This window comes from Scyliorhinus torazame, chromosome 22, assembly GCF_047496885.1.
Source record: "Scyliorhinus torazame isolate Kashiwa2021f chromosome 22, sScyTor2.1, whole genome shotgun sequence".
NCBI classification, from domain to species: Eukaryota; Metazoa; Chordata; class Chondrichthyes; order Carcharhiniformes; family Scyliorhinidae; genus Scyliorhinus; species Scyliorhinus torazame.
The window spans coordinates 9,479,996-9,505,670 of record NC_092728.1 but is presented as its reverse complement, the minus strand read 5'-3'; the positions used below and the strand labels follow the sequence as shown (position 1 = coordinate 9,505,670).

General features: G+C 54.2%; 1 protein-coding gene across 1 annotated transcript in view; it reads left to right on the top strand.

The window, feature by feature from the left end:
• The window catches only part of LOC140399416 (synaptonemal complex central element protein 1-like), a 251,149-nt gene that overhangs the window by 16,756 nt on the left and 208,718 nt on the right, over positions 1 to 25,675 (top strand). Inside the window, exon 5 of the mRNA XM_072488994.1 lies at positions 16,087 to 16,150. Within this exon, the coding sequence (XP_072345095.1) occupies positions 16,087 to 16,150 (64 nt within the window). The remainder of the gene's footprint in view (positions 1 to 16,086; positions 16,151 to 25,675) is intronic.

Sequence of the window (25,675 nt, the reverse complement as noted above, 5' to 3'; positions counted from 1 at the left end):
AAACAGTAAAAGATTTGGCTATAACTGCAGGATAAACAGAGCCTCTTCCAGCATGCAGGCGGGGGAAGGGCAAGCTTAAAGCTGCAAGCTGACTTGAGGGGCTTTATTAAAGGTGAATTCTAGCAGCAGAGGGAACAACTGTGAAAAGATCTACCAAGGCCACTGAAGAAGCGGGGACGAGGCTTCCGGTGGTGGCCATGGAGGAGTAGGTCGCGCATTCGGCAATCTCGTCTGGAAAGACTCTCAGACCTTTTTCAGGAGTTTCCACAGACATTTTGGGGCAGATTGGTGAAGCGAACACTGCCAAAAAGATTCCCTCTCGAGACTTCCGGTTGCGGCTATGCGGAGCTAAGTCGCACATTCGGCGGCTCCCGCAAAAACAGACTTTTGGGCTCTTTTCAGGGCCCCCAAGGGCACTTTTTCGACGTTTCCCTGTGTGGGAAGGAGTTAATAATAGCTCCCCGTCAGTATATGGCTTTAACTAGGAGCGGGGCGACAAAAAAGGTGGTGGCGGACCAGAAGAAAGGAGGGAAGAAGGACAAAATGGCGGCGGGCGGAGACCAGGCAGCGTGGAGGCAGTGGGCGGAGGAGCAACAGGAGGGTATCCAGCGCTGCCTCAGAGAGATTAAAACGGACCTGCTAGAGCTGATGAAGGCTTCTATTGATAAGCTGCTGGAGACACAGACGGCCCAGGGGGTGACGATCCGAGAGGCTCGACAAAAGATCTCTGACAATGAGGACGAGATCTTAGGCCTGGCGGTAAAGGTGGAGGCGCACGAGGCGCTCCACAAGAAATGGCAGGAGCGGTTCGAGGAGATGGAGAATCGGTCGAGGCGGAAGAATCTGCGGATTCTGGGCCTCCCGGAGGGGCCGGATGTGGGGGCCTATGTGGTCACCATGTTGAACTCGCTGATGGGAGCGGGGTCCTTCCAGGGGCCCCTGGAGCTGGAAGGGGCCCATAGAGTGTTGGCGAGGAGGCCCAAGGCTAACGAGCCTCCGCGGGCGGTTCCATCGGTTCATCGATCGGGAGTGTGTGCTCAGGTGGGCCAAGAAGGAAAGGGGCAGCAGGTGGGAGAACGTGGAGGTTCGGATATATCAGGACTGGAGTGCGGAGGTGGCGAAGAGGAGGGCCGGGTACAATCGAGCGAAGGCGGCGCTGCACAGGAAGGGGGTGATGTTTGGCATGTTGCAGCCGGCGCGACCGTGGGTTACCTACAAGGACCGGCACCATTATTTTGAGTCTCCGGAGGAGGTGTGGGCCTTTGTTCAGGCCGAGAAGCTGGACACAGACTGAGGGTCGGGATGGGCAACTGGGGACTGCGGTGGATATGTTATGCCTATTTTTGGTTGGGGGGGGGGGACCTTTGCATTGCTTTGGATTTCTTTTTCTCTGTGTTTTTCTCTTTCGGGTTGGGCATTGTTTTGGTTGGTGGCGGGGCCTGGTAGGTGGAGAGCGCGGGCTTTTTTCCCGCGCCGAAGACTGGGGGGGGGGGCGGGGGGGTTGGGGCCGGGGCAGGGAAGCGAGGATTGTTTCCTGCGCTTAGAACGGAGGGGGGAGGGGGAGAGCCTGTGGATGGGGAGCGGGAGAGGAGGGTGTGCCACACAATGGGAGGAGTCGAAGGGGAGGCGGGAGTGGCCGGGGTCAGCAGGAGTCAGCTGACTTGCGGAAGTGCAATGGGGGGTGTAAACCAGTTAGGATGGGTCCTAGCCGGGGTGGGGGGGTGGGGGGGAATCGAGTTGCTGCTGCTAAGGTCATGGAGGAGCTGGAGCGAGTGGGGGGGGGGGTCGAGACGGAGGTATGCCGCTGTGGGGAACGGGCCGGGTGTGGGGTGCGGGCGCGTAGCTGGCCGAGGAGGGGTCATGGCTAGTCTGCGGGGAAGGGGGGGCGGGTAGCCCCCCGATCCGGCTGATAACCTGGAATGTAAGGGGACTGAATGGGCCGGTTAAGCGGGCCCGCGTGTTCGCGCACCTGAAGGGGCTCAAGGCGGATGTGGTAACGCTCCAGGAGACACACCTGAAGGGTGCAGACCAGGTAAGACTGAAAAAAGGGTGGGTAGGTCAGGTGTTTCATTCGGGGCTAGATGCCAAAAATCGAGGGCTGTCGATCTTGGTGGGAAAGAAGGTGTCATTCGAGGCGTCAAGCATTGTGGCAGATAATGGCGGTAGGTACTGTGGTAGTATGCATTAGGGGTCATGTGGGACTGTGAAGCCGTGATGTCATTGGCTGACAGATCCCGGGTCCTGGTTGGCCGTTGACCTCTAGCTCCGCCCTGAAGGCGGAGTATAAGTACCAGGAGTCCTCCCCCGCAGGCAGTCTACTACTGAACTGCGGGGGAACAGTCACGCTTAATAAAGCCTCATCGACTTCACTCTATTCGTCTCTCGGAGTCTTTGTGCGCTACAATTTATTAAGCGTGACTAAAGGACTATGGAGCTCAGGATCATCCCGGAATGCCTGAGGATCAGCCCCGACGCAGTGAACGCAGCAGCAGCTTTCAAGCACTGGCAGACTTGTTTCGAGGCCTACCTCAGAACGGCCCCCGGCCGGGTCACAGAAGACCAAAAACTACAGGTCCTGCACTCGAGGTTAAGCACGGAGATTTTCTCCCTCAACGAAGATGCAGAGGATTTCCAGACGGCGTTTGCAGCACTAAAAAGTCTCTATGTTCGCCCAGTAAACCAGATCTACGTTCGCTATCAACTCACAATGAGACGGCAAAGTCCCGGAGAATCGATAGATGAATTCTACGCCGCGCTACTAATTTTGGGACGGGCCTGCAGCTGCCCGCCGGTGAACGCAAATGAACACACGGACATGTTAATGCGCGATGCTTTTGTGGCAGGTATGAACTCCTCCCAAATCCGCCAAAGACTTCTAGAAAAAGAGTCGCTAGGACTCTCAGAGGCACGGGCCCTAGCAGCCTCCCTAGACGTGGCCGCGCGAAACACCCGCGCCTACGGCCCCGACCGCGCGGCAGCCCATTGGGCTCCGTACGCACCCGTCGCGACAAACCCCCCCCCCCCCCCCCCCCCCCCCCCCCGGACACCCCACAGGCTTGCGCGGTTCAAACGCCAAGTCGCACCGGGGGAGCCCGCTGCTATTTCTGCGGCCAGGCGAAACACCCCCGGCAGCGCTGCCCGGCCCGCGCAGCAATCTGTAAGAGCTGCGGGAAAAAGGGCCATTTCGCGGCTGTGTGCCGGTCCCGGGAGGTCGCCGCTGTCCCAGGAGAACAGGGAGCCCTGCACGCCGTTTACGCTCCCCAACCCCCCCAGCGCCCCATGTACGACCCGCAGGCGCAACCACTCTGGGTCCCGACCACCGCTCTCCCCGGAGAACAGGGAGCCCTGCACGCCTTTTACGCTCCCCAACCACCCCCCGCGCCCCATGTATGACCCGCCGGCGCTACCACTTTGGGTCCCGGCCACCGCTGTCCCCAGAGAAGAGGGAGTCCTGCTTGTTCCTAACGCTCCCCAACCCCCCCAGCGCCCCATGTGCGACCCGCAGGCACCGCCATTTTGGGGCCCGGCCACCACGAGGGGAGGAAGGGCGCCGCCATCTTGGACCACCCCAGACCTGTGCGACGCATGGGGCGGCCATTTTGTCCACCCCCACCGCCATCTTGTGACCCCCCCAGCCATGTGCGATGCATGGGGGCAACCATCTTGTTCACCCCCCGACGCCATCTTGGACGGCAACAACGGACCCCAGTGTCGACTGCTCCACTGGGTTCGAAGAAGACGCTCAACCATTACAACCACGTCTGGCTTCAATGACGCTGGACCAAGCACGGCCCCGGACGCTCCAGACGACGACGACAACGGTGCTGATAAACGGGCACGAGACACCATGCCTGGTCGACTCCGAGAGCACGGAGAGCTTTATCCACCCCGACACGGTAAGACGCTGTTCTTTGACCATCCGTCCCAGCGCACAAAAGATTTCCCTAGCTGCAGGATCCCACTCCGTACAGATCAAAGGCTTCTGCATAGTTACCCTAACGGTGCAAGGGAGGGAGTTCAAAAACTACAGGCTCTACGTCCTTCCCCAACTCTGCGCCCCCACATTACTGGGATTAGACTTCCAGTGCAATCTACAGAGCCTAACCTTCAAATTCGGCGGCCCAATACCCCCACTCACTATCTGCGGCCTCGCAACCCTCAAGGTTCAACCCCCATCCTTGTTTGCAAACCTCACCCCGGATTGCAAACCCGTCGCCACTAGGAGCAGACGGTACAGCGCCCAGGACCGGACCTTCATTCGGTCCGAAGTCCAGCGGCTACTGAAGGAAGGCATAATCCAGGCCAGCAATAGTCCCTGGAGAGCACAGGTGGTAGTAGTGAAGACAGGGGAGAAGCAAAGGATGGTCATAGACTATAGCCAGACCATCAACAGGTACACACAACTAGACGCGTACCCTCTCCCCCGCATATCCGACATGGTCAATCGGATTGCCCAATATAAGGTCTTCTCCACCGTGGACCTCAAGTCCGCCTACCATCAGCTCCCCATCCGCCCAAGTGACCGCAAGTACACAGCCTTCGAGGCAGACGGGCGATTATACCATTTCCTAAGGGTCCCATTTGGCTTCACAAACGGGGTCCGGTCTTCCAATGAGAGATGGACCGAATGGTTGATCAACACGGATTACGGGCCACGTTCCCGTATCTCGACAATGTAACCATCTGCGGCCACGATCAGCAGGACCACGACGCCAACCTCCAAAAATTCCTCCAGACCGCTAAAGCCTTGAACCTCACGTACAACGAGGACAAGTGCGTTTTTAGCACAAACCGGCTAGCCATCCTAGGCTACGTAGTGCGCAATGGGATAATAGGCCCCGACCCCGAACGTATGCGCGCCCTCATGGAATTTCCTCTCCCGCACTGCTCAAAAGCCCTAAAAGGCTGCATGGGGTTCTTTTCATACTATGCCCAGTGGGTCCCCCAGTACGCAGACAAGGCCCGCCCCCTAATACAGACCACGACCTTCCCTCTGTCGACAGAGGTTTGCCAGGCCTTCAGCCGCATCAAAGCGGATATCGCAAAGGCCACGATGCACGCCATTGACGAGTCCCTCCCCTTCCAGGTCGAGAGCGACGCCTCCGACGTAGCTCTAGCGGCCACCCTTAACCAAGTGGGCAGACCCGTGGCCTTTTTCTCCCGAACCCTCCACGCTTCAGAAATCCGCCACTCCTCAGTGGAAAAGGAAGCCCAAGCCATAGTGGAAGCGGTGCGACATTGGAGGCATTACCTGGCCGGCAGGAGATTCACTCTCCTCACGGACCAACGGCCGGTAGCCTTCATGTTCGATAATGCACAGCGGGGCAAAATCAAAAACGACAAGATCTTAAGGTGGAGGATCGAGCTCTCCACCTTCAACTACGAGATCTTGTATCGTCCCGGAAAGCTGAACGAGCCGTCCGATGCCCTATCCCGCAGCACATGTGCCAACGCACAAATTAACCGCCTCCAAACCCTCCACGAGGACCTCTGCCACCCGGGGGTCACTCGGTTCTACCACTTTATTAAGTCCCGCAACCTCCCATACTCTTTGGAGGAGGTCCGTACAGTCACAAGGAACTGCCACATCTGCGCAGAGTGCAAACCGCATTTTTTCAGGCCGGATGGTGCGTACCTGATTAAGGCTTCCCGCCCCTTTGAACGCCTTAGTCTGGATTTCAAAGGACCCCTCCCCTCCACCGACCGCAACATATACTTCCTTAATGTGGTGGACGAGTACTCCCGCTTCCCATTCGCCATCCCCTGCCCTGACATGACCGCGGCCACAGTCATTAAAGCCCTGAACACCATATTCACACTGTTCGGTTGCCCCGCATACGTCCACAGCGACAGGGGGTCCTCCTTCATGAGTGACGAGCTGCGCCAGTTCCTGCTCAGCAACGGTATAGCCTCGAGCAGGACGACCAGCTACAACCCCCGGGGGAACGGGCAAGTAGAGAGGGAGAACGGCACGGTCTGGAAGACCGTCCTACTGGCCCTACGGTCCAGGGACCTCCCAGTTTCACGTGGCAGGAGGTCCTCCCGGACGCCCTCCACTCCATCCGGTCACTACTGTGTACTAGCACTAACCAAACGCCTCATGAGCGCCTCCTTGTCTTCCCCAGGAAGTCCTCCTCTGGAACGTCGCTGCTGACCTGGCTGGCGGCCCCAGGACCCATCTTGCTCCGAAAACATGTGCGGGCGCACAAGTCGGACCCGTTGGTCGAAAGGGTTCACCTCCTTCACGCGAACCCGCAGTACGCTTACGTGGAGTACCCCGACGGCCGACAGGACACGGTCTCCCTGCGAGATCTGGCGCCCGCCGGCAACACACACACACCCCCGACACCAATCACCCCCTTCCTGCCACCACCGCACCCCGCGACCGCCCCCTTCCCAGGAGGATCGGTCCTCCTCCCAGCCCCGACCAGGAGTGAAGCCCAAGCTGAAACCGTAAGGCTCCCGGAGACGACAACACCGGAACAAGCATCACCACCACCACCGGGGCCGAGGCGATCGACACGGACGACCAGACCGCCCGACCGACTCGTGGCGTCGATCTAACACTACAATATGTGGACTTTTAACGAGAACATTTTGTCTTTCTCCTGACGATTACTGTAAATAGTTCGAAACAAAAAAAAAAAACACCTTGTACATAGTGTAATAACATGCAAAAGTTTTCCTCCCAGGACCAGCCTTGTAAACCCTTACCACCATGCGAAGCATCACCCCGCCGGGTTCATTTAACAAGGGGTGAATGTGGTAGTATGCATTAGGGGTCATGTGGGACTGTGAAGCCGTGATGTCATTGGCTGACAGATCCCGGGTCCTGGTTGGCCGTTGACCTCTAGCTCCGCCCTGAAGGCGGAGTATAAGTACCAGGAGTCCTCCCCCGCAGGCTGTCTACTACTGAACTGCGGGGGAACAGTCACGCTTAATAAAGCCTCATCGACTTCACTCTATTCGTCTCTCGGAGTCTTTGTGCGCTACAGGTACATAATGGTAAGTGGTAAGTTACAGGGAGAGAGGGTGGTACTGGTCAATGTGTATGCTCCGAACTGAGACGATGCGGGTTTTATGCGGCGTGTGTTGGGTCGGATCCCAGACTTGGAAGTGGGGTGCCTGATAATGGGGGGAGACTTTAACACGGTGTTGGATCCGGCACTGGATCGCTCCAGGTCTAGGACGGGTAGGAAGCCGGCGGCGGCTAGAGTGTTGAGGGGATTTATGGACTAAATGGGAGGGGTGGACCCTTGGAGATTTGCAAGGCCGGGGGCTAGGGAATTTTCATTCTTCTCACATGTCCATAAGGCTTATTCTCGAATTGACTTTTTCATTTTGAGTAGGGCGCTGATGGCGAGAGTAGAGGATACCGAGTATTCGGCAATAGCCAGTTCGGACCACGCCCCTCATTGGGTGGACTTGGAGATGGGGGAGGAGAGGGACCAGCGCCCGCTGTGGCGCTTGGAGGTGGGGCTGTTGGCGGCCGAGCAGGTGAGCGAGCGGGTCCGAGGAAGTATAGAGAGGTACTTGGAGACCAACGACAACGGGGAGGTCCGAGTGGGGGTGGTATGGGAGGCACTGAAGGCGGTGGTGAGGGGAGAGCTGATCTCCATTAGGGCCCACAAGGAGCGGGGGGAGAGGGAGAGGCTGGTGGGGGAGATGGTGAGGGTCGACAGGAGGTATGCGGAAGAGCCTGAGGAAGGATTGTTGAGGTAAAGGCGCAGCCTCCAGGCCGAATTCGACCTGGTGACTACCAGGAAGGCGGAGGTGCAGTGGAGGAAGGCCCAGGGGGCGGTCTACGAGTATGGGAAAAAGGCAAGCCGGATGCTGACGCATCAGCTTCGGAAGCGGGACGCAGCTAGGGAGATCGGGGGAGTTAAGGACAGGGGAGGGAGCATGGTGCGGAGTGGGGTTGGCATCAATGGGGTCTTCAGGGCCTTCTACGAGGAATTGTACCGATCCGAGCCCCCACGGGAGGAGGGAGGGATGGGCCGTTTTCTGGACCAATTGAGGTTTCCAAAGGTGGAAGAGGGACTGGAGGCGGGACTGGGGGCCCCGATTGGGCTGGAGGAGCTGATCAAAGGGATAGGAAGCATGCAGGCGGGGAAGGCACCGGGGCCGGACGGTTTCCCGGTCGAGTTCTATAAAAAATATATGGACCTGTTGGGCCCGCTGTTAGTTAGGACCTTTAATGAGGCAAGGGAGGGGGGGCTTTACCCCCGACGATGTCCCGGGCACTGATCTCCTTGATCCTGAAGCGGGACAAGGATCCCCTGCAATGTGGGTCTTACAGACCGATTTCCTTGCTAAATTTAGATGCCAAGGTGCTGGCGAAGGTCTTAGCCACGAGGATTGAGGATTGTGTGCTGCAGATCACCCATGAAGACCAGATGGGGTTTGTGAAGGGGAGACAGTTGAACTTGAATGTGCGGAGGCTTTTGACCGTTATCATGATGCCGGCGAGGGAGGGGGAGGCGGAGATAGTGTTGGCGATGGACGCTGAGAAAGCCTTCGATAGGGTAGAGTGGGGGTACCTGTGGGTGGTGCTGAAGAGGTTTGGGATTGGGGAGGGGTTTGTCAGGTGGGTTAGGCTATTGTATGAGGTCCCGATGGCGAGTGTGGCCACAAATAGGAGGAGGTCCGAGTACTTTCGGTTGCACTGAGGGACGAGACAGGGGTGTCCCCTGTACCCCCTGCTCTTCGCACTGGCGTTTGAATCCCTGGCTATGGCACTGAGAGAATCGAGGAACTGGAGGGGGTTGGTGCGGGGTGGGGAGGAGCACAGGGTGTCGCTTTATGCGGTGGTGGGAGGAATGCCAGAGGTAATGAGGATCCTTGGGGAATTCGGGGACCTTTTCGGGGTACAAGCTCAATATGGGGAATAGCGAGCTGTTCGTAGTTCAGCTAGGGGACCAGGAGAGGGGAATTGGCGAGCTCCCACTAAAAAGGGCGGAGAGGAGCTTCAGATATTTGGGGGTCCAGGTGGCCAGGAGCTGGGGGGCCCTGCATAGGCTTAACTTTACAAGGCTGGTGGAGCAAATGGAGGAGGAGTTCAAGAGGTGGGACGCGTTGCCGCTGTCCTTGGCGGGTAGGGTGCAGTCAATAAAAATGACGGCGCTCCCAAGGTTTTTGTTCCTGTTCCAGTGCCTCCCCGTGTTTATCCCGAAGGCTTTTTTCAGGCGGGTTAACAGGAGTATAATGGGGTTTGTGTGGGCGCAAGGGACTCCCGAGGGTGAGAAGGGTGTTCCTGGAGCGGCGTAGAGATAGGAGGGGGGCTGGCGCTGCCCAACCTCTGTGGATACTACTGGGCCACCAATGCGACAATGGTGGGTGATGGAGGGGGAGGGGCTGCATGGAAGAGGCTGGAGACGGCGTCCTGTGTGGGTACGAGTCTGGGGGCGCTGGACACAGCGCCGCTGCCGCTCCCTCCAAGGAGGTATATCACGAGCCCGGTGGTGGTGGCGGCCCTCAAAATTTGGGGGCAGTGGAGGCGGCATAGGGGGGAAGTTGGGGCCTCGGCGTGGACCCATTACGGGGGAACCACCGGTTCGCCCCAGGAAGAACAGGTGGAGGGTTTTTGGGGTGGCACAGGGCAGGGATACGAAAGTTAGGGGACCTGTTTGTGGACGGGAAGTTCGCGAGCTTGGGTGAGCTGGAGGAGAAGTACGGGCTCCCCCCCGGGGAACACCTTCAGGTACTTACAGGTAAGGGCGTTTGCCAGACGGCAGGTGGTGGAATTCCCGCGGCTACTGTCACACACAGTACAGGACAGGGTGCTCTCGGGGGGGAGTGGGTGGGAGTGGGGAAGATCTCGGAAACTTACCAGGTGATGCAGGAGGAGGAGGAGGCCTCGGTGGTGGCGTTGAAAGGTAAGTGGGAGGAGGAGTTGGGAGAGGAGGTCGAAGAGGGGACGTGGGCAGATGCCCTAGGGAGGATGAATTCTTCCTCTTGGTGCGCGAGGCTCAGCCTCATGCAGTTTAAGGTGCTGCACAGGGCACACATGACCAGGACAAGGATGAGCAGGTTCTTTGGGGGTGAGGCCAGGTGTGTTAGGTGCTCAGGGAGCCCAGCAAATCACACCCATATGTTCTGGGCATGCCCAGTGCTGGAGGAATTTTGGAAGGGCGTAGCGAGGACGGTGTCGAGGGTGGTAGGATCCAGGGTCAAACCGGGCTGGGGGCTCGCAATATTTGGGGTGGCAGAGGAGCCGGGAGTGCAGGAGGCGAAAGAGGCCGGAATTCTGGCCTTTGCGTCCCTGGTAGCCCGGCGAAGGATTCTCCTTCAGTGGAAAGATACGAGGCCCCCAAGCGTGGAATCCTGGATCAGCGATATGGCAGGGTTCATTAAATTGGAGAGGGTGAAATTCGCCTTGAGAGGGTCGGTACAAGGGTTCTTTAGGCGGTGGCAACCGTTCTTAGACTTTCTGGCAGAACGATAGACATTGGTCAATGGCAGCAGCAGCTCGGGGGTGGGGGGGGGTTACTTTATGTTTGTTTATGTTATTTACACTGGAGGGTCTGAGGGGGTGTATACACCTGTTGTGTTAAGTCGGGGTGTTAATGTTAATTTATTATTTAGGTACGGGGGGGGAGGGGTTTGGGGGGTTGCTTTTTTAGATTGTGTTTTGTACTTAACCCTGTTGGGTTCTTTTTTCTTTCTCATTTTGTTATTGATATTTTATGAAAACCTTTAATAAAAATTATTTTTAAAAAGAAAGAGCGGGTGGCGCGAGGCTGGCCTGTGAGCTGGTCACCGCGCATGTGCGAGTGGGGGGGGGTGGCAGGGGCTGATGGGTGGACACGTGATGCTAACGGTGATGGCCCCAGCTTGGCGCTCCGCTCCAGTGCTCGTCCTCTGCGCGTTGCTCGGCTCAGCTCGCAACACCGATCGGCAGCATGCGACCCGCGGCTCCGCAGTAAAGCTGTTCAACAGCCGCTGCAACATCCGCTTGCACTCCCAGAAAGTGAAGTACAGGTCGGGAAGTGGTCAGCAGTCTTTGACTGGGGTGGATGCAGCTACTGGACAGTGAGGGGGAAGCCAGGCCAGGTTTGTCAGGAGGAAAGCCGATCAAACGAGGCCGGTCAGGACAGCTGACATATGTCAATACTGGAAAAACCTACACAGTCATCACTCTCTGTCGCTGCTCTCTGGAAACCAGGAAGTAAGTACTTTTGGTGAGAATGGAGAAGGAGGTGACTTGCATTTTTGGATAGCGCAATGCAGTTGAACCAATGAGAATTAGAACATACAGTGCAGCAGGAGGCCATTCTGCCCATCGGGTCTGCACCGAGCCACTTAACCCCTCACTTCCACCCTATCCCTGTAACTCAATAACCCCTACCAACCTTTTTTGGATACTAGGGGCAATTTATCCTGGCCAATCCACCTAACCTGCCCGTCTTTGGACTGTAGCAGGAAACCGGAGCACTCGGAGGAAACCCACACAGACACGGGGAGAACGTGCAGACTCCGCATAGACAGTGACCCAAGCCGGGAATCAAACCTGTGAAGCCACAGTGCTAGCCAAAGTGCTATTGTGCTGCCCCAATATTGTGATATTATGTGCGTTTGACAAGTTACTTCATCTCGTCTAAAGTCATAGTTTGTAAAGTAAAAACAAGATTGGACTTTTTTCTATACTTGTTTAAATTTCTAAAGAAATGGGTATATATTTAAAACAACGTTTGTGTGTCAATGTAAGGATTAGCATGTTCAACGGAAATTGTTTAATTTTCAGTAATAAAAAATCATAAACTTGGAAAAATCTGGGGCGAAATTCTCCTACCCGCCCCGCCACATTTCTGCCCCGACCGGCCGGCGGGAGTCTCCGTAACACCGGCCGGTCAATGGAGTTTCCCATTGTGGGGCAGCCCCACGCCGTCGGGAAACCCCCGGGCGCCGGCAGAACGGAGACTCCCGCTGGCGGAGAATGACGCCCCAGGTACTGGAAATAAATGTTTTAAGTAAAAAAAAAAGAATCCCAGCGCTGACCGGTCTTTAAATATGAATGATGGATTCTGGCTAGAGGCAGCGGCAGAAAGAAGATCACGCGCCCGGCATGTACACTGATGCCATGCGCCCTACACATCCATGCTTTGGCCGCAAAATCATGCAGGCACGTTTCCTCCATTTTGTAGCTGCCAGCAAGCAAGCAACAGGACTATGTGAAGAACTGAAGATGGATTATTTTAGCAATAAGGAAGAGAGGGCCAGAGACACAAACAGGCCAGGATCTCACAACTGAATCTGCTGGAGAGAGCTTCTCAGGAGAGTCCACAGCAGAACAAAGCAGTGCTGGTGTGAGCTGTGTCCAGAGCTCCAGGGCCTCTGGTGAACATTCATTAGGAAGAAACTGAAATCAGGAACAAAGCAATAGAAAGGGGATTTCTTGAGCTCTGGCTTTACTGTGCCGATGCAAATCAAGATGCAAAACCCACCTGTGTTACATGCAGGGAAATACTGGCAAATCAAAGTTTAAAACCCTCAAAACTTCAAAGGCATTTGAAGACAAAACATGGCGAGTTGGAGGAGAAGCCTCTTGATCTTTTTCAAAGGATGAAGTGAGAACTTAAATCGTCAGCTGAAGTCCTCAGCAAAAATGTAGCATTGAATGATGAAGCTAGTGAGATCGTGAGGACCAACAAGTGAGATTGTGACGATCAATCAGGCTCACCCGTCGCATTAAATGTATTTTATTACAAACATATATCAAAATAGGTTGCAGCAAATAAACACCACTGGAAAAATACTTCCCAGCAATCAACTATGCAGTCTGTACAGATTTTTTTCCCTTTTTCGTAACCCCCCCCCCCCCCCCCCCCCGCGACGAACAGCTCCTCAAACACAGTCACAAACATCCCCCACCTTTTCTCAAACTCAAACTCCCCTGCAAAGCCCCTTAACTCATACTTTATCTTCTCTAACCGCAGGACCGCAGGAAGTCGTACAGGTCACCCAACCAAGCCTCTACCCCGGTGGTGATATCGACCGCCAGTCCAGTAAAATTCATCGGCGTGCAATCAGAGAGGCGAAAGCCACGACATCGGCCTTCCTCCTCTCCATGAGCTCCGGCTTCTCTGAAACCCCAAATATCGCCATCAAAGGGTCCGGGTCCACCTCCTCCTCCACTATCCTGGCTAAGACCGCGAACATTCCTGCCTAGAATCGTCGCAATTTTTTGCAACCTCAAAACATGTGCATGTGATTCTCTGGCCCCCTCCCACACTCATCCGCTACCCCCTGAAAGAACCCACTCATTCTCATCTGAGTCATATGCACCCTGTGCACCACCATAAACTGTATCAGGCTCATCCTTGCACAAGAGGAGGTCCTGTTTACCCTTCGCAGTGCCTCACTCTATACTCCCCAATTGATCTCCCCTCCCAACTCCGCTTCCCTTGATCTTCACCATTCACTCACCTCCCTGCTCCCCCAGCCACTTGTAAAAATCCCCAATTCTTCCCTCCCCTTCCACATCCAGAAGCAGCAGTCACTCCATCAGGGTGTATCCCGGCAACCTAGGGAACCCCCTCCAAACCTTTCGCACAAAGTCCCTAACCTGCAGATACCTGAACTCACTCCCCTTCGGCAGCTCTACCCTCTCCCTCAGCTCCTCCAGACTGGCAAATTCTTCCTCCAAATACAGATCCCTCACCTTGACCAGCCCCACATCCCTCCACCTCCTGTATACACTATCCATACCCCCGGCTCAAACCCATGATTCTCGCACAGCGGCGTAAGCACCGACATCCTTTCCACCCTAAAATGCCTCCTCAACTGATTCCAATTTTTCACCGTGGACTGCACCACTGGGCTCCCTGAATACCTACTCGGAGCCATTGGCAACGCTGCAGTCACCATAGCCCTGAAACTAGACCCCTTACAAGATTCCTCCTCCATCCTAACCCACTCTACCACTTCTCCTTCCCACCACCACTTCACCTTGTCACATTCGGCGCCCAATAATAATGAAGCAAGTTCGGCAAAGCCAATTCCCCCTGCTGCCTCTGCCTCTGTAGCAGGGTTCTTCCCACCCTCGGCACCTTTACCTGTCACATGAAAGGTAAGCAATAAAGATGTGTTGCGAAGGTCGAAGTGGGTCGCTAATGTCAGCCAGCATGGGTCATGAACATCGGCCGGCATGGGTCCTGAAGTTTCAGCAGTTGGTAAAACTGGGGCCCGGGGAAAAATGTTTGAAAAACACTGCCCTACTGCTTGAGCCTTTATTTTGCACAAACATAATTTCCCTTTCACAAACCATGATGACACTGCACAATTACCTCAAACTTGTCTAAGTGCCCAGCCACAACCTCCTGAATGATCCCTCCTAACACCTTCGCCACGACTGAGGTCAAGCTAACTGGCTGATAGTTTCCTGTTTTCTGCCTCCCTCTCTTCCTGAAGAGGTTTGCTACTTTCCAGTCTAATGGAGCCTTTCCAGAATCGAGCGAATTTTGGAAAATTAACACCAACGCATCTACCTCGTTGGCCACCTCTTTTAAGACTAGGGTGAGGTCCATCAGGTCCCAGAGGCTTGTAAGCCTGCAGCTCCAGCAGTTTACTCAGTACCACTTCCCTAGAGATTGATTAGATCCTTTGTGAAAGAAATCTGATAATCCCGTCAAAATCAATCCAGGACGAAAGGCCCTTCTAAACCCTAAATGTACTCCCACAATGTCCAGAACATACCCAATCCCTCCAACCCGCAGTCTCCTGTACTCCCGATTCTCTGTAATATTTTCTTTATTCTCTCATGTGGGTGTCGCTGGCAAAACCAGCATTTATTATCCATCTCCAATTGCCCTTGAACTGAACATTTCAGAGGATGGTTAAAATCAACCACGTTGCTGTGGATCTGGAGTCACACGTAGGCCAGGCCAGGGTAAGGACGGCCGATTTCCCTCCCTAAAGGACGTCAGTGAACCAGATGGGGTTTTATGATAATCGATAATTGTTTCATGGTCACCGTTACTGAGACTAGCTTCCAATTCCAGATTTTATTAATTGAATTTAAATTCCACCATGGTGGGTTTGGATCCCCACTTCCCCCCCTTCCAAAGTATTAGCCTGGGCCTCGGGTTTAGTAGTTGAGTGACATTATCATTGTACCACCATCTCCCCACATCCAGTATCTTAAATTCTAGGGCTTCCATTTTTCGTCTATTGGACTCGCGCACTCAGTGAGCACAAAACGCGCTTCTGGCCGTAGTTGGCCCCAACGATTTCACGCTGGCTGGCCAATTAACATGACATGTGCGCTAAGAAAGGCTCGGCCAGGGAGGGCAGGAAGAGGTCTGCGAAAGGGGAGGGTGCGGCCTGGCGCTTCGAATGATCTCCCTCAGGAGGAACAGCCGGCTGCGCAGCTGCAGACCTGTAAAAAAACAAATAGCAACCAAAACAAAACATGCAAAGAGTGTCTACTAGGCCGCCCGGCAACCACAAAATCAGACAGGCCGCGTAAAATTGCATTCACTCAGCCCCTGAATGGGCTAAAGTTCCGACTCGATTGTCACCGTGAGGCAGCAGTGCTTAGCTTTGACAAAGAGTCATTGGACTCGAAATGTTAGCTCTTTTCTCTCCCGACAGATGCTGCCAGACCTGCTGAGACTTTCCAGCACCTTCTCTTTCGTTAAAGATCAGAAAGATAGACTGGCATTGGAGGCAGTCCAGAGAAGGTTCACTCGGTCGATCCCGGGTAGGGAGTTTCTCATGAGGAGAGGTTGAGGAGGTCGGGCCTGTACTGATTGGGAGTTTAGAAGAATGAGAGGCGGCCTTATTGAGACATTCGGATTCTCAGGGGGTTTGACAGGGTCGATACTGAGGCTGTTCCCTCTTGTGGGAGAGTCTGGGACCAGAGGGCAGAATCTCAGAGTCAGGGGGGCACCCATTTCAGACAGAGATGAGGAGGAATTTCTTCCCTCAGAGTGCGCCGTGAGGCAGCAGTGCTTAGCTCTGTGGTTTTTATTTATAAACTATTTAAACTGTGACGTTGTACTTGCATTTATCAAAAGCTTTGAAGAAACCCCCATTTGGATGAAATGGAAAATGCTGCAGTCTCTGCAATCTTTTTAACACTTTCAGGCAGGCCTTTGAGCAGCAGCTTGAAGAGCTGATAGGCAAGCACAAATGGATGGCTGAATTCTATGTAAGTAAAATGGTGGATGGAAGCTGAGTCAGTTGTGAGACTGCTGCCTGTGGGTCACTGCTGTGGCTCAGAGGTTATCACACCCCTCTCTGACTCAAAAGATTGTGAGTTCAAGCCCCTCTAGGCCAGCATAATCAAAGGTCCCATGGGCATTATTGGATGAAGGGCAGAGGAGTTCTCCCTGGTGTCCTGGACAATGTTTATCACTCAACCATTATTGAGCCATTGTCATGTCGCTGTTTGTGGGAGCTTGCTGTGCACTGTTTGGCTGCTGCATTTTCTCCATTGCAACCAACAGTCTGTACGCTTCACAACCACTTCATTGGCTCTGCAGTGCTTTGAGACAGCCCAAGGTGGTGAAAGGCACCATAGAAATGCAAAAATGTCATCCCTCCTTTACAGTTGGTGCATGACTATACTGGGTGGGATGTAAAAGCACAGAGTTCTCTTGCTACAGCTAAACTCATCTGTAATTCTTTAACATGTAAGAAAGCTCAAATAGCGAGCTAACGCCTACAAAGCGCAGGACAACAGCAAGGCTGAAGAACATAAAACGAGGAGAAAGCACAAGTCCCCGAAAGACGTGCTGTTAGGTAATTTGGACATTCTGAATTCTCCCTGTGTTCCCGAACAGACGGCGGGCAGAATGTGACGACTAGGTGATTTTCACAGTCACTTCACTGCAGTGTTAATGTAAGCCTACTATTGACGATACAGATTATTATTACTATTAAAGGAGAGGGTCTGACAAATACTTCAAATCTTTTGAGAGTTGAGATGTGGTGATAATATCTTAAAGCTGCTGAAAATTATTTATTTAGTGTTAGGCATGAATGGAGTAAGCCATTTGTTGTGCTGCTATAGTGTCTGGGCTGTGTGTTTCTGCATCAATATAATTTTACATCTTGGAAATATATTCAACTGTTGGTTTTAGCCTGACAGGTACAGTCTGACAGGATACTTTATTGTGGGATAACACGTCCGGCAGCCCATGGTTATAAACTAATTGTTCGTACCATTCTCGCTACCCCATTCACATCGCAAAGATCTTGGGCGGGATTCTCCGTCAGCTGACGGCACAATCGGGACACGTGATTGGGTGGAGAATTGGTTCTGATGCCGAAATCGTGGCAGCCGCCAGTTTCGCGCAAAATCGCAATTCTCCAGTGCCTCAACAGGGGTGTCAGTGCATTCCAGAAGACACGTACAGTAAACATGTCATGTTTATGGCATATCATTGGTGGGCCTGACCCAGTATTATCTGGGGCCTCCGTGATTCTCCGCCCCCACTGGGGCAAACTCCCAGCGGGGTTCACTTGTGCTCTTGAAAATTGGGAAACCGAGGCAGCTCAATGGCACAGTGGTTAGAAACTGCGGCCTCACGGTGCCCAGGATCCGGGTTCAATCCCAGCCCCGGGTCACTGTCCATGTGGAGTTTGCACATTCTCCCGTGTCTGCGTGGGTGTGCAGAGTGACACCGCTCCCACCCGAGCCCCCACCCTCCACCCCACCACTCCAGCCCCTAACCAGACAGGGCCGCGGAGCATACCGCTGGCAAGGGCAGTTCCAGCTGACAGTACGCCTGGCAGCAGGAATTGACCCCAGGGGTGTGGAGGGCGGGGGGGCATTCAGGGGCAGAATCTGCAGTGCCAACCGGGGCCACCATGGAGCTTGTTGGACCTGGTTAGGCACCAGGCTAACATGTCGGCCTTTCACCCCTGCAGGTTATTGGAATTCTTTTACCAATTAATTTTTTCCAATTAAGGGGCAATTTAACGTGGCCAATCCAGCTCCCAGCACATCTTTGGGTTGTGAGGTTGAAACCCAAGCAAACATGGGGAGAATGTGCTAACTCCACACGGACAGTGATCCAGAGCTGAGATCGAATTTGGGACCTACATGCCGTGAGGCAGCAGTGCTAACCACTGCGCTACCGTGCCGCCCTGTGGATAATGGAATTAAACAGGCAATGATGCCCTTCTTCCTAGTCGCCACAGCCCTGGGGGATGCAGGCTATATCAGCTCGAGCTGCTCGAGGAAGAGGAATTTGCAGCAGTGGAGCGTGCCGCAGCAGAGCGGGCAGTATCGGAACAGGAGGTAGCCGCTGAGGACAGAGAGCTGGCCACCCAACAGGCCGAGGAGGAGGAGGGAGGAGGTGCTGCAAAGGAAGCGCTGCATGAGGCCTCACATGTACCGGCAGAGCCTGTCATTCGAGGATCAGGCATGCCGTCGAAGACTCCGGCTGAGGGGGCAGTACAACATATATGCCAGATCATGGCACATCTGGCACTGCAGGTGAATGGGGGAGGGTACCTGCTCCCGGTGCCCATCAAGGTGACGGTCTCCCTGAACCTTTACACCACGGGGTCCGTCCAGTGCGGACCTGTCTGGGATCTCATATGCCCAATCGGCACAATACATCCATTTCTGTGTGGACCAAACCTACCAGGATGCCCAGGCAGTGGGGTTAGCCAACATGCCTGGGTCCAGGGGGGTGATCGATGGATGCATGTCACCCCACAAGCACCTGCAGATGACAGACAGCTCTATACAAACTGAAAGGGGTTCCACTCGATGAACGTGCTGATGGTGTGTGACCATCAGATGCGCATCATGCACGTCTGCGCCTTATACCTGGGCTGTGTGCATAACGCCTTCATCCTGGCACACGTGACGATTCCCGGCCTCTTCGAAGCACTTTCCCGGCTGAGGGTTGGCTCCGAGAGGACAGGAGTTATCCGCTGCGGTCGTGACTGATGACACCTATCCAGAGGTGGACACCTGTTACAACGACACCCATGCAGCCACCAGGGGCTTGATCAGCGGTGCTTCGGCATCCTGAAGATACGTTCCCGGCCATTCTCTAGGCGTTTTATCGTGGGAGCTAGGAGTTTTACTTGGCGCAGCTGCTAGCCCCTCACCAGTTGCAGGATCGGTGAGGGTTTGGCACCAATTTTGCCGTCAGTTCCCACGTTGGCGTCGGCACTTAAGCCTCCAAAATGGTGACTCCAGCCCAGTGTCTTTCTTGATGGTTTCTCTGAGGTGTGAAATCTTTGCTGCGAAATCTTTTTTGTCATTGGGTTGTGGCATATTCAAGATTACCTTAATTTATTTCTTGATCTGGTTTAGCACAGTGGGATAGACAGCCAGTTTGTGATGCAGAACAAGGCCAGCAGCGCGGGTTCAATTCCCGAACCAGCTTACCCGAACAGGCGCCGGAGAGTGGCGACTAGGGGCTTCTCACAGTAACTTCATACGTGTGACAATAAACGATTATTATTATTATTACCTTTTGTTTATCTCCCAAGAATGTGATATTGTCGACACCAAACTGGCATTTGGTTTTCTTCAACTTCAAACCATTCTTTTTGACGCTCTTCAGCACTTTAAGAAGCCTTCTGTCGTGCTCTTCTCGTGTTGAGCCCCAGACGATTATATCGTCAACATCTCCTCTGACTCCTGGAATGCCTTCCGTGATGTGTTCCATTGCCCGATGGAAACTTTCTGATGCAGAAATTATACCAAATGACATCCTTAAAAAACAATATCGCCCAAATGGAGTGTTAGAAGTGCACAGCTTTGTGCTCTCCTCATCCAACCCGAGCTGCCAAAAACCATGTGGTGCATCAAATTTACTAAAACATGTTGCTCCTGACATCTCGGATGTGATTTCTTCCCTGTTCGGAATCGGATAACGTTCTCTTTTGATGTTGAGTTCAGATCCTTGGGGTCCATACAGATTCTTAGGTCGTTATTTCTCTTCTTAACGCAGACCTTCGAGTTCTCCCAATCCATTGGTTCTTCAATGTGTTTGATCACTCCCAAAGCCGTCATTCTTTCTAGCTCATCCTTCCGTCTGTCTTTCAACAGAGCTGGTACACATCTTGGTGCGTGTCTGACTGGTTATGCGTTCTCTTTTAACTGGATTTGATATGTGAAAGGTAAAGTGCCAAAGCCTTGAAATATCCCAGGAAATTATTTCAGTATGGAATCTACTGATGCATTTTGCCTGGTTACGGCACAGTCTGCACTGTAAACTGGCTTAACTAGCTCAAGTGCTTCACATGCTTCCACTCCCAGTAGATTCACATTCTGCTTCTACAATGGAAAGTTTCACTGCGTGAACTTTGTTCTCAATATTTACATGGAGCTTGCATGCTTCTAGTGTAGTAATTTAATTTCCATTGTAGTCTTTCAGTAATACTGCTTTATTTAACACTTGCAGTTTAATTCTCAGCTCTTTCAAATCTGACAAACTGATAAGATTGGTCCTCGCTCATAAGTCGAGTTTGAAGTTCATTATTGTTTCATTAATCATCGGTGGAACTGTCCAGTTATCTTTTGGAGTATTTGCTTCCCTGTTGCTGCAAATCGTCATTCAAGCTTTGTCTCCTTGCATGCCTCCTTGCATGCCTTGACTATCATTGTACGAAGTCTTACAACACCAGGTTAAAGTCCAACAGGTTTGTTTCGATGTCACTCGCTTTCGGAGCGCTGCTCCTTCCTCAGGTGAATCTCCTGAGGAAGGAGCAGCGCTCCGAAAGCTAGTGACATCGAAACAAACCTGTTGGACTTTAACCTGGTGTTGTAAGACTTCGTACTGTGCTCATCCCAGTCCAACGCCGGCATCTCCACATCTTGACTATCATTGTCCTCACCAGAAATCGGGCAGCACAGTGGTGCAGTAGGTTAACACTGCTGCCTCACGGCACCGAGGTCCCAGGTTCAATCCCGGCTCTGGGTCACTGTCCGTGTGGAGTTTGCACATTCTCCCCGTGTCTGCGTGGGTTTCGCCCCCACAACCCAAAGATGTGCAGGGTAGGTGGATTGGCCACGCTAAATTGCCCCTTAATTGGAAAAAATGAATTGGGTACGTTAAATTTTTTTTTTTTTTAAGTAAATCATGCCTACGAGAAACGTGTCTCGGAGGCTTACTTCATCAACCATGTTGATTGATTTTGTCTGCTTATTGGTAAATCATTGTTTTGCAAAATGATTTTTATCTTTACATTTGGATCAAATGTTACTAAACGCCGGCTATTGCTGTTGCAAATGTCTATTGCTGCATCACTTGCATGAAATGGTTTCGCTTAAAAGGGGCTGGTTTAGCACAGTGGGCTAAACAGCTGACTTGTAATGCAGAACAATGCCAGCAGCGCGAGTTCAACTCCCGTACCAGCCTCCCCGAACAGGCGTGGAGACTAGGGGCTTTTCACAGTAACTTCATTGAAGCCTACTTGTGATAATAAGCGATTATTATTATAACTTGGGTGTGTCACAACACTAATGGCGTCGGCTGCTTCTCCTATCTTCACGCCAAAATGCTTGAGATTTAGAGAGCTAATCTGCTGTGCAGCTAGCTCGTTGGCATGGCAAATCGTAATAGCATCATCGAGTTGAAGCTCATTTTCCCTTAAAACCTCTTGTGTACCTTGCCTTTACAAATCCCGAACATTATTTGATCGTGGATCAGCGACACAGCCTTCAATCGTAAATCAGTCAGAAAACTATCAAGAAATTCACCTGCCTGCTGGGTGCGCATGTGAAAAATGTAGCGCTCAAACGTCTTAATTTGTTTTCGGTGTGCAATGCCAATCGAATTGCTTTACAACTTCATCGAAGTTCTTGCTATCCGCCTCGGTATCGAAAACAAACGTATAAAATTTTTCTATCACTTGTGGACCTGCTACAGTGAGCAGCAATGCAATACGCCTCTCATCAGGCTGTGCCTGCAGACCAAGGGCTGCAACGTAGAGAGTAAATTGCTGTTTACAAATGTGCCAATTTTCATCTACATTACCAGTGACTCAAAGCTGGTGTGGTGCCTTCAGACCTTCCACCCTCTACTCTAAAGCCTCGCAATGCGTTAAGTACAAGTTGCCAGTAATTCACGAGGTTAGTAGAAGAGATTTTTCTTTTTTCTTCTCAGCAGTTATCTTTAATTGTTCGGATCGTCAAACAATCTTGTTTTCTTGTTAGATCTTCAACCTGGTACCATGTTACGTTCTGGTGCTTGACCGGTAGGAATTATGCACAATAGAACGTCTAGTTCTTGACTACTTAAATGTTTTATTATAAAATAAATGCGTGGTTCAGATAACTATGAGAAATATATTACAAACTCCTAATTATGATTAATTATCCTAGAGCTACTGCACGTATGATTATCCACTAACACGGCTGTCTCCAGACTCCTCGTCGTGTGGTAGATTTACACTGCCACCTGCTGGTTGGAGGTCAGTTACATCACTATTTACATGATTGCTTATGCATCACCGCCTCGTCAATGGCCCCCGGGCTACTCCATGGGGGTGCGAGTGCAGCTAACACCTGGAGGCCTGCTCTCGTCTTGGTCAGGTCTGTATCATCACGGCCATGGAGCACAGGGAGTGGACCACCTCCGTCTGGGACTGCACCTCACCACCTTCTGGGTCTGTGTCGCATCAGCCAGTGACTGCGCCATCTCCGTCTGTAACTGGGCCACCTCCCTCTGTGCCTGCACCAAGTCGACCAGTGCCTGTGCAATGCCGCCGCCGCTCTCAGCCATGGCCCGCTGTGACTGGGCCACGCTCCTGTTGTTGGCCTGGGTGGCACATATGGCCGGCACCTCCTGCTCCTGCACACGGTTGGACTCCTCCAACTGCACCTACAGGTGCTGGCTGTTCACCAGCAACCCCTCATGTAGTCCCTGGCTTTGCAACTGCATCTCCATAATCCATGGGGCTGTCCGTTCCAGAAACTCAAAACCCTTCTGGTCAGCAGCTAGTCCCTGGGGTGGGCTCTGCCCTCTGACTGTCCGCCCCCTCGGGTGTTCCTACCTTCCCCTGCTGTACCGGAGCATCTGTATGGTGCACACCAGAGAGTGTTCCAGGAGCCTCTTCACTAAAGTGCACAACTGAGGTGAGTGTCTCTGGGACAGTGGAGGATGTTGGAGGCAGCTGTGACTGGAAATCTGTCAATACCGGACTCGAGCTCCAGGGACTTCTGGGTTTCGGGCATAAGAGTCAACTCTGTGTTGGTATTGTTGTTGCTCAGCTCCCGGGTTTCGAGCTGTGGCAGGGGCTGTGGCTGGGGACAAGGGTCAACAGAAGGACCCGCCCCATCACCGGCGGGTCCTGCAAGACACAAGATACATGATTAGACCACGGTCAGGGGGTGTGGGGGTGAGGGTGAAATGCGTGTGAGGGTAGGGTTGAGGGTGGTGTGAGGGTGAGATGTCGGTGAGGGTAGGGTTGAGGGTGGTGTGGGGGTGAGGGTGAGATGTCGGTGAGGGTAGGGTTGAGGGTGGTGTGGGGGTGAGGGTGAGATGTCGGTGAGGGTGAGGTTGAGGGTGGTTTGGGGGGTGAGATGTCGGCGAGGGTGGGGTTGAGGGTAGGGTTGAGGGTGGTGTGGGGGTGGGGTGAGATGTGGGTGAGGTTGAGGGTGGTGTGAGGGTGCGATGTCGGTGAGGGTAGGGTTGAGGGTGGTGTGGGGGTGAGATGTCGGTGAGGGTGGGGTTGAGGGTAGGGTTGAGGGTGGTGTGGGGGTGGGGTGAGATGTCGGTGAGGGTAAGGTTGAGGGTGGTGTGGGGGTGAGATGTCGGTGAGGGTGGGGTTGAGGGTGGTGTGGGGGTGAGGGTGAGATGTCGGTGAGGGTAGGGTTGAGGGTGGTGTGGGGGTGAGATGTCGGTGAGGGTGGGGTTGAGGGTGGTGGGGTGAGGGTGAGATGTCGGTGGTGGGGTTGAGATGTCGGTGGGGGTGGGGTTGACGGTGGTGTGGGGTTGACGGTGGTGTGGGGGTGAGGGTGAGATGTCAGTGAGGGTGGGGTTGAGGGTGGGGTTGAGGGTGGTGTGGGGGGAGGGTGGTGGGGTGAGGGTGGTGTGAGGGTGAGATGTCAGTGAGGGTGGGGTTGACGGTGGTGTGGGGCTGACGGTGGTGTGGGGGTGAGGGTGGTGTGGGGGTGAGGGTGAGATGTCAGTGAGGGTGGGGTTGAGGGTGGGGTTGAGGGTGGTGTGGGGGTGAGATGTCGGTGAGGGTGGGGTTGAGGGTAGGGTTGAGGGTGGTGTGGGGGTGGGGTGAGATGTCGGTGAGGGTGGGGTTGAGGGTGGTGTGGGGGTGAGGGTGAGATGTCGGTGGTGGGGTTGAGATGTCGGTGGGGGTGGGGTTGACGGTGGTGTGGGGTTGAGGGTGAGATGTGGGTGAGGGTGGGGTTGAGGGTGGTGTGGGGGGAGGGTGGTGTGGGGGTGAGGGTGAGATGTGGGTGAGGTTGAGGGTGGTGTGGGGGTGAGGCTGAGATGTCGGTGAGGGTGAGGTTGAGGGTGGTGAGGGTGAGATGTCGGTGAAGGTGAGGTTGAGGGTGGTGTGGGGGTGAGGGTGAGATGTCGGTGAGGGTAGGGTTGAGGGTGGTGTGGGGGGAGGCTGAGATGTCGGTGAGGGTGAGGTTGAGGGTGGTGAGGGTGAGATGTCGGTGAGGGTAGGGTTGAGGGTGGTGTGGGGGGAGGGTGAGATGTCGGTGAGGGTGAGGTTGAGGGTGGTGAGGGAGAGATGTCGGTGAAGGTGAGGTTGAGGGTGGTGTGGGGGTGAGGCTGAGATGTCGGTGAGGGTGAGGTTGAGGGTGGTGAGGGTGAGATGTCGGTGAGGGTGAGGTTGAGGGTGGTGTGGGGGTGAGGGTGAGATGTCGGTGAGGGTGGGGTTGACGGTGGTGTGGGGCTGACGGTGGTGTGGGGGTGAGGGTGGTGTGGGGGTGAGGGTGAGATGTCGGTGAGGGTAAGGTTGAGGGTGGTGTGGGGGTGAGATGTCGGTGAGGGTGGGGTTGAGGGTGGTGTGGGGGTGAGGGTGAGATGTCGGTGGTGGGGTTGAGATGTCGGTGGGGGTGGGGTTGACGGTGGTGTGGGGTTGAGGGTGAGATGTGGGTGAGGGTGGGGTTGAGGGTGGTGTGGGGGGAGGGTGGTGTGGGGGTGAGGGTGAGATGTGGGTGAGGTTGAGGGTGGTGTGGGGGTGAGGCTGAGATGTCGGTGAGGGTGAGGTTGAGGGTGGTGAGGGTGAGATGTCGGTGAGGGTAGGGTTGAGGGTGGTGTGGGGGGAGGGTGAGATGTCGGTGAGGGTGAGGTTGAGGGTGGTGAGGGTGAGATGTCGGTGAAGGTGAGGTTGAGGGTGGTGTGGGGGTGAGGGTGAGATGTCGGTGAGGGTGAGGTTGAGGGTGGTGTGGGGGTGAGGCTGAGATGTCGGTGAAGGTGAGGTTGAGGGTGGTGTGGGGGTGAGGCTGAGATGTCGGTGGGGGTGGGGGTGAGGGGGGTGTGGGGGTGAGGGTGGGGTTGAGATGTCGGTGAGGGTGGGGTGAGGGTGGTGTGGGGGTGAGGGTGGGGTTGAGATGTCGGTGAGGGTGAGGGTGGTGTGGGGGTGAGGGTGGGGTTGAGATGTCGGTGAGGGTGGGGTGAGGGTGGTGTGGGGGTGAGGGTGGGGTTGAGATGTCGGTGGGGGTGAGGGTGGTGTGGGGGTGAGGGTGGGGTTGAGATGTCGGTGGGGGTGAGGGTGGTGTGGGGGTGAG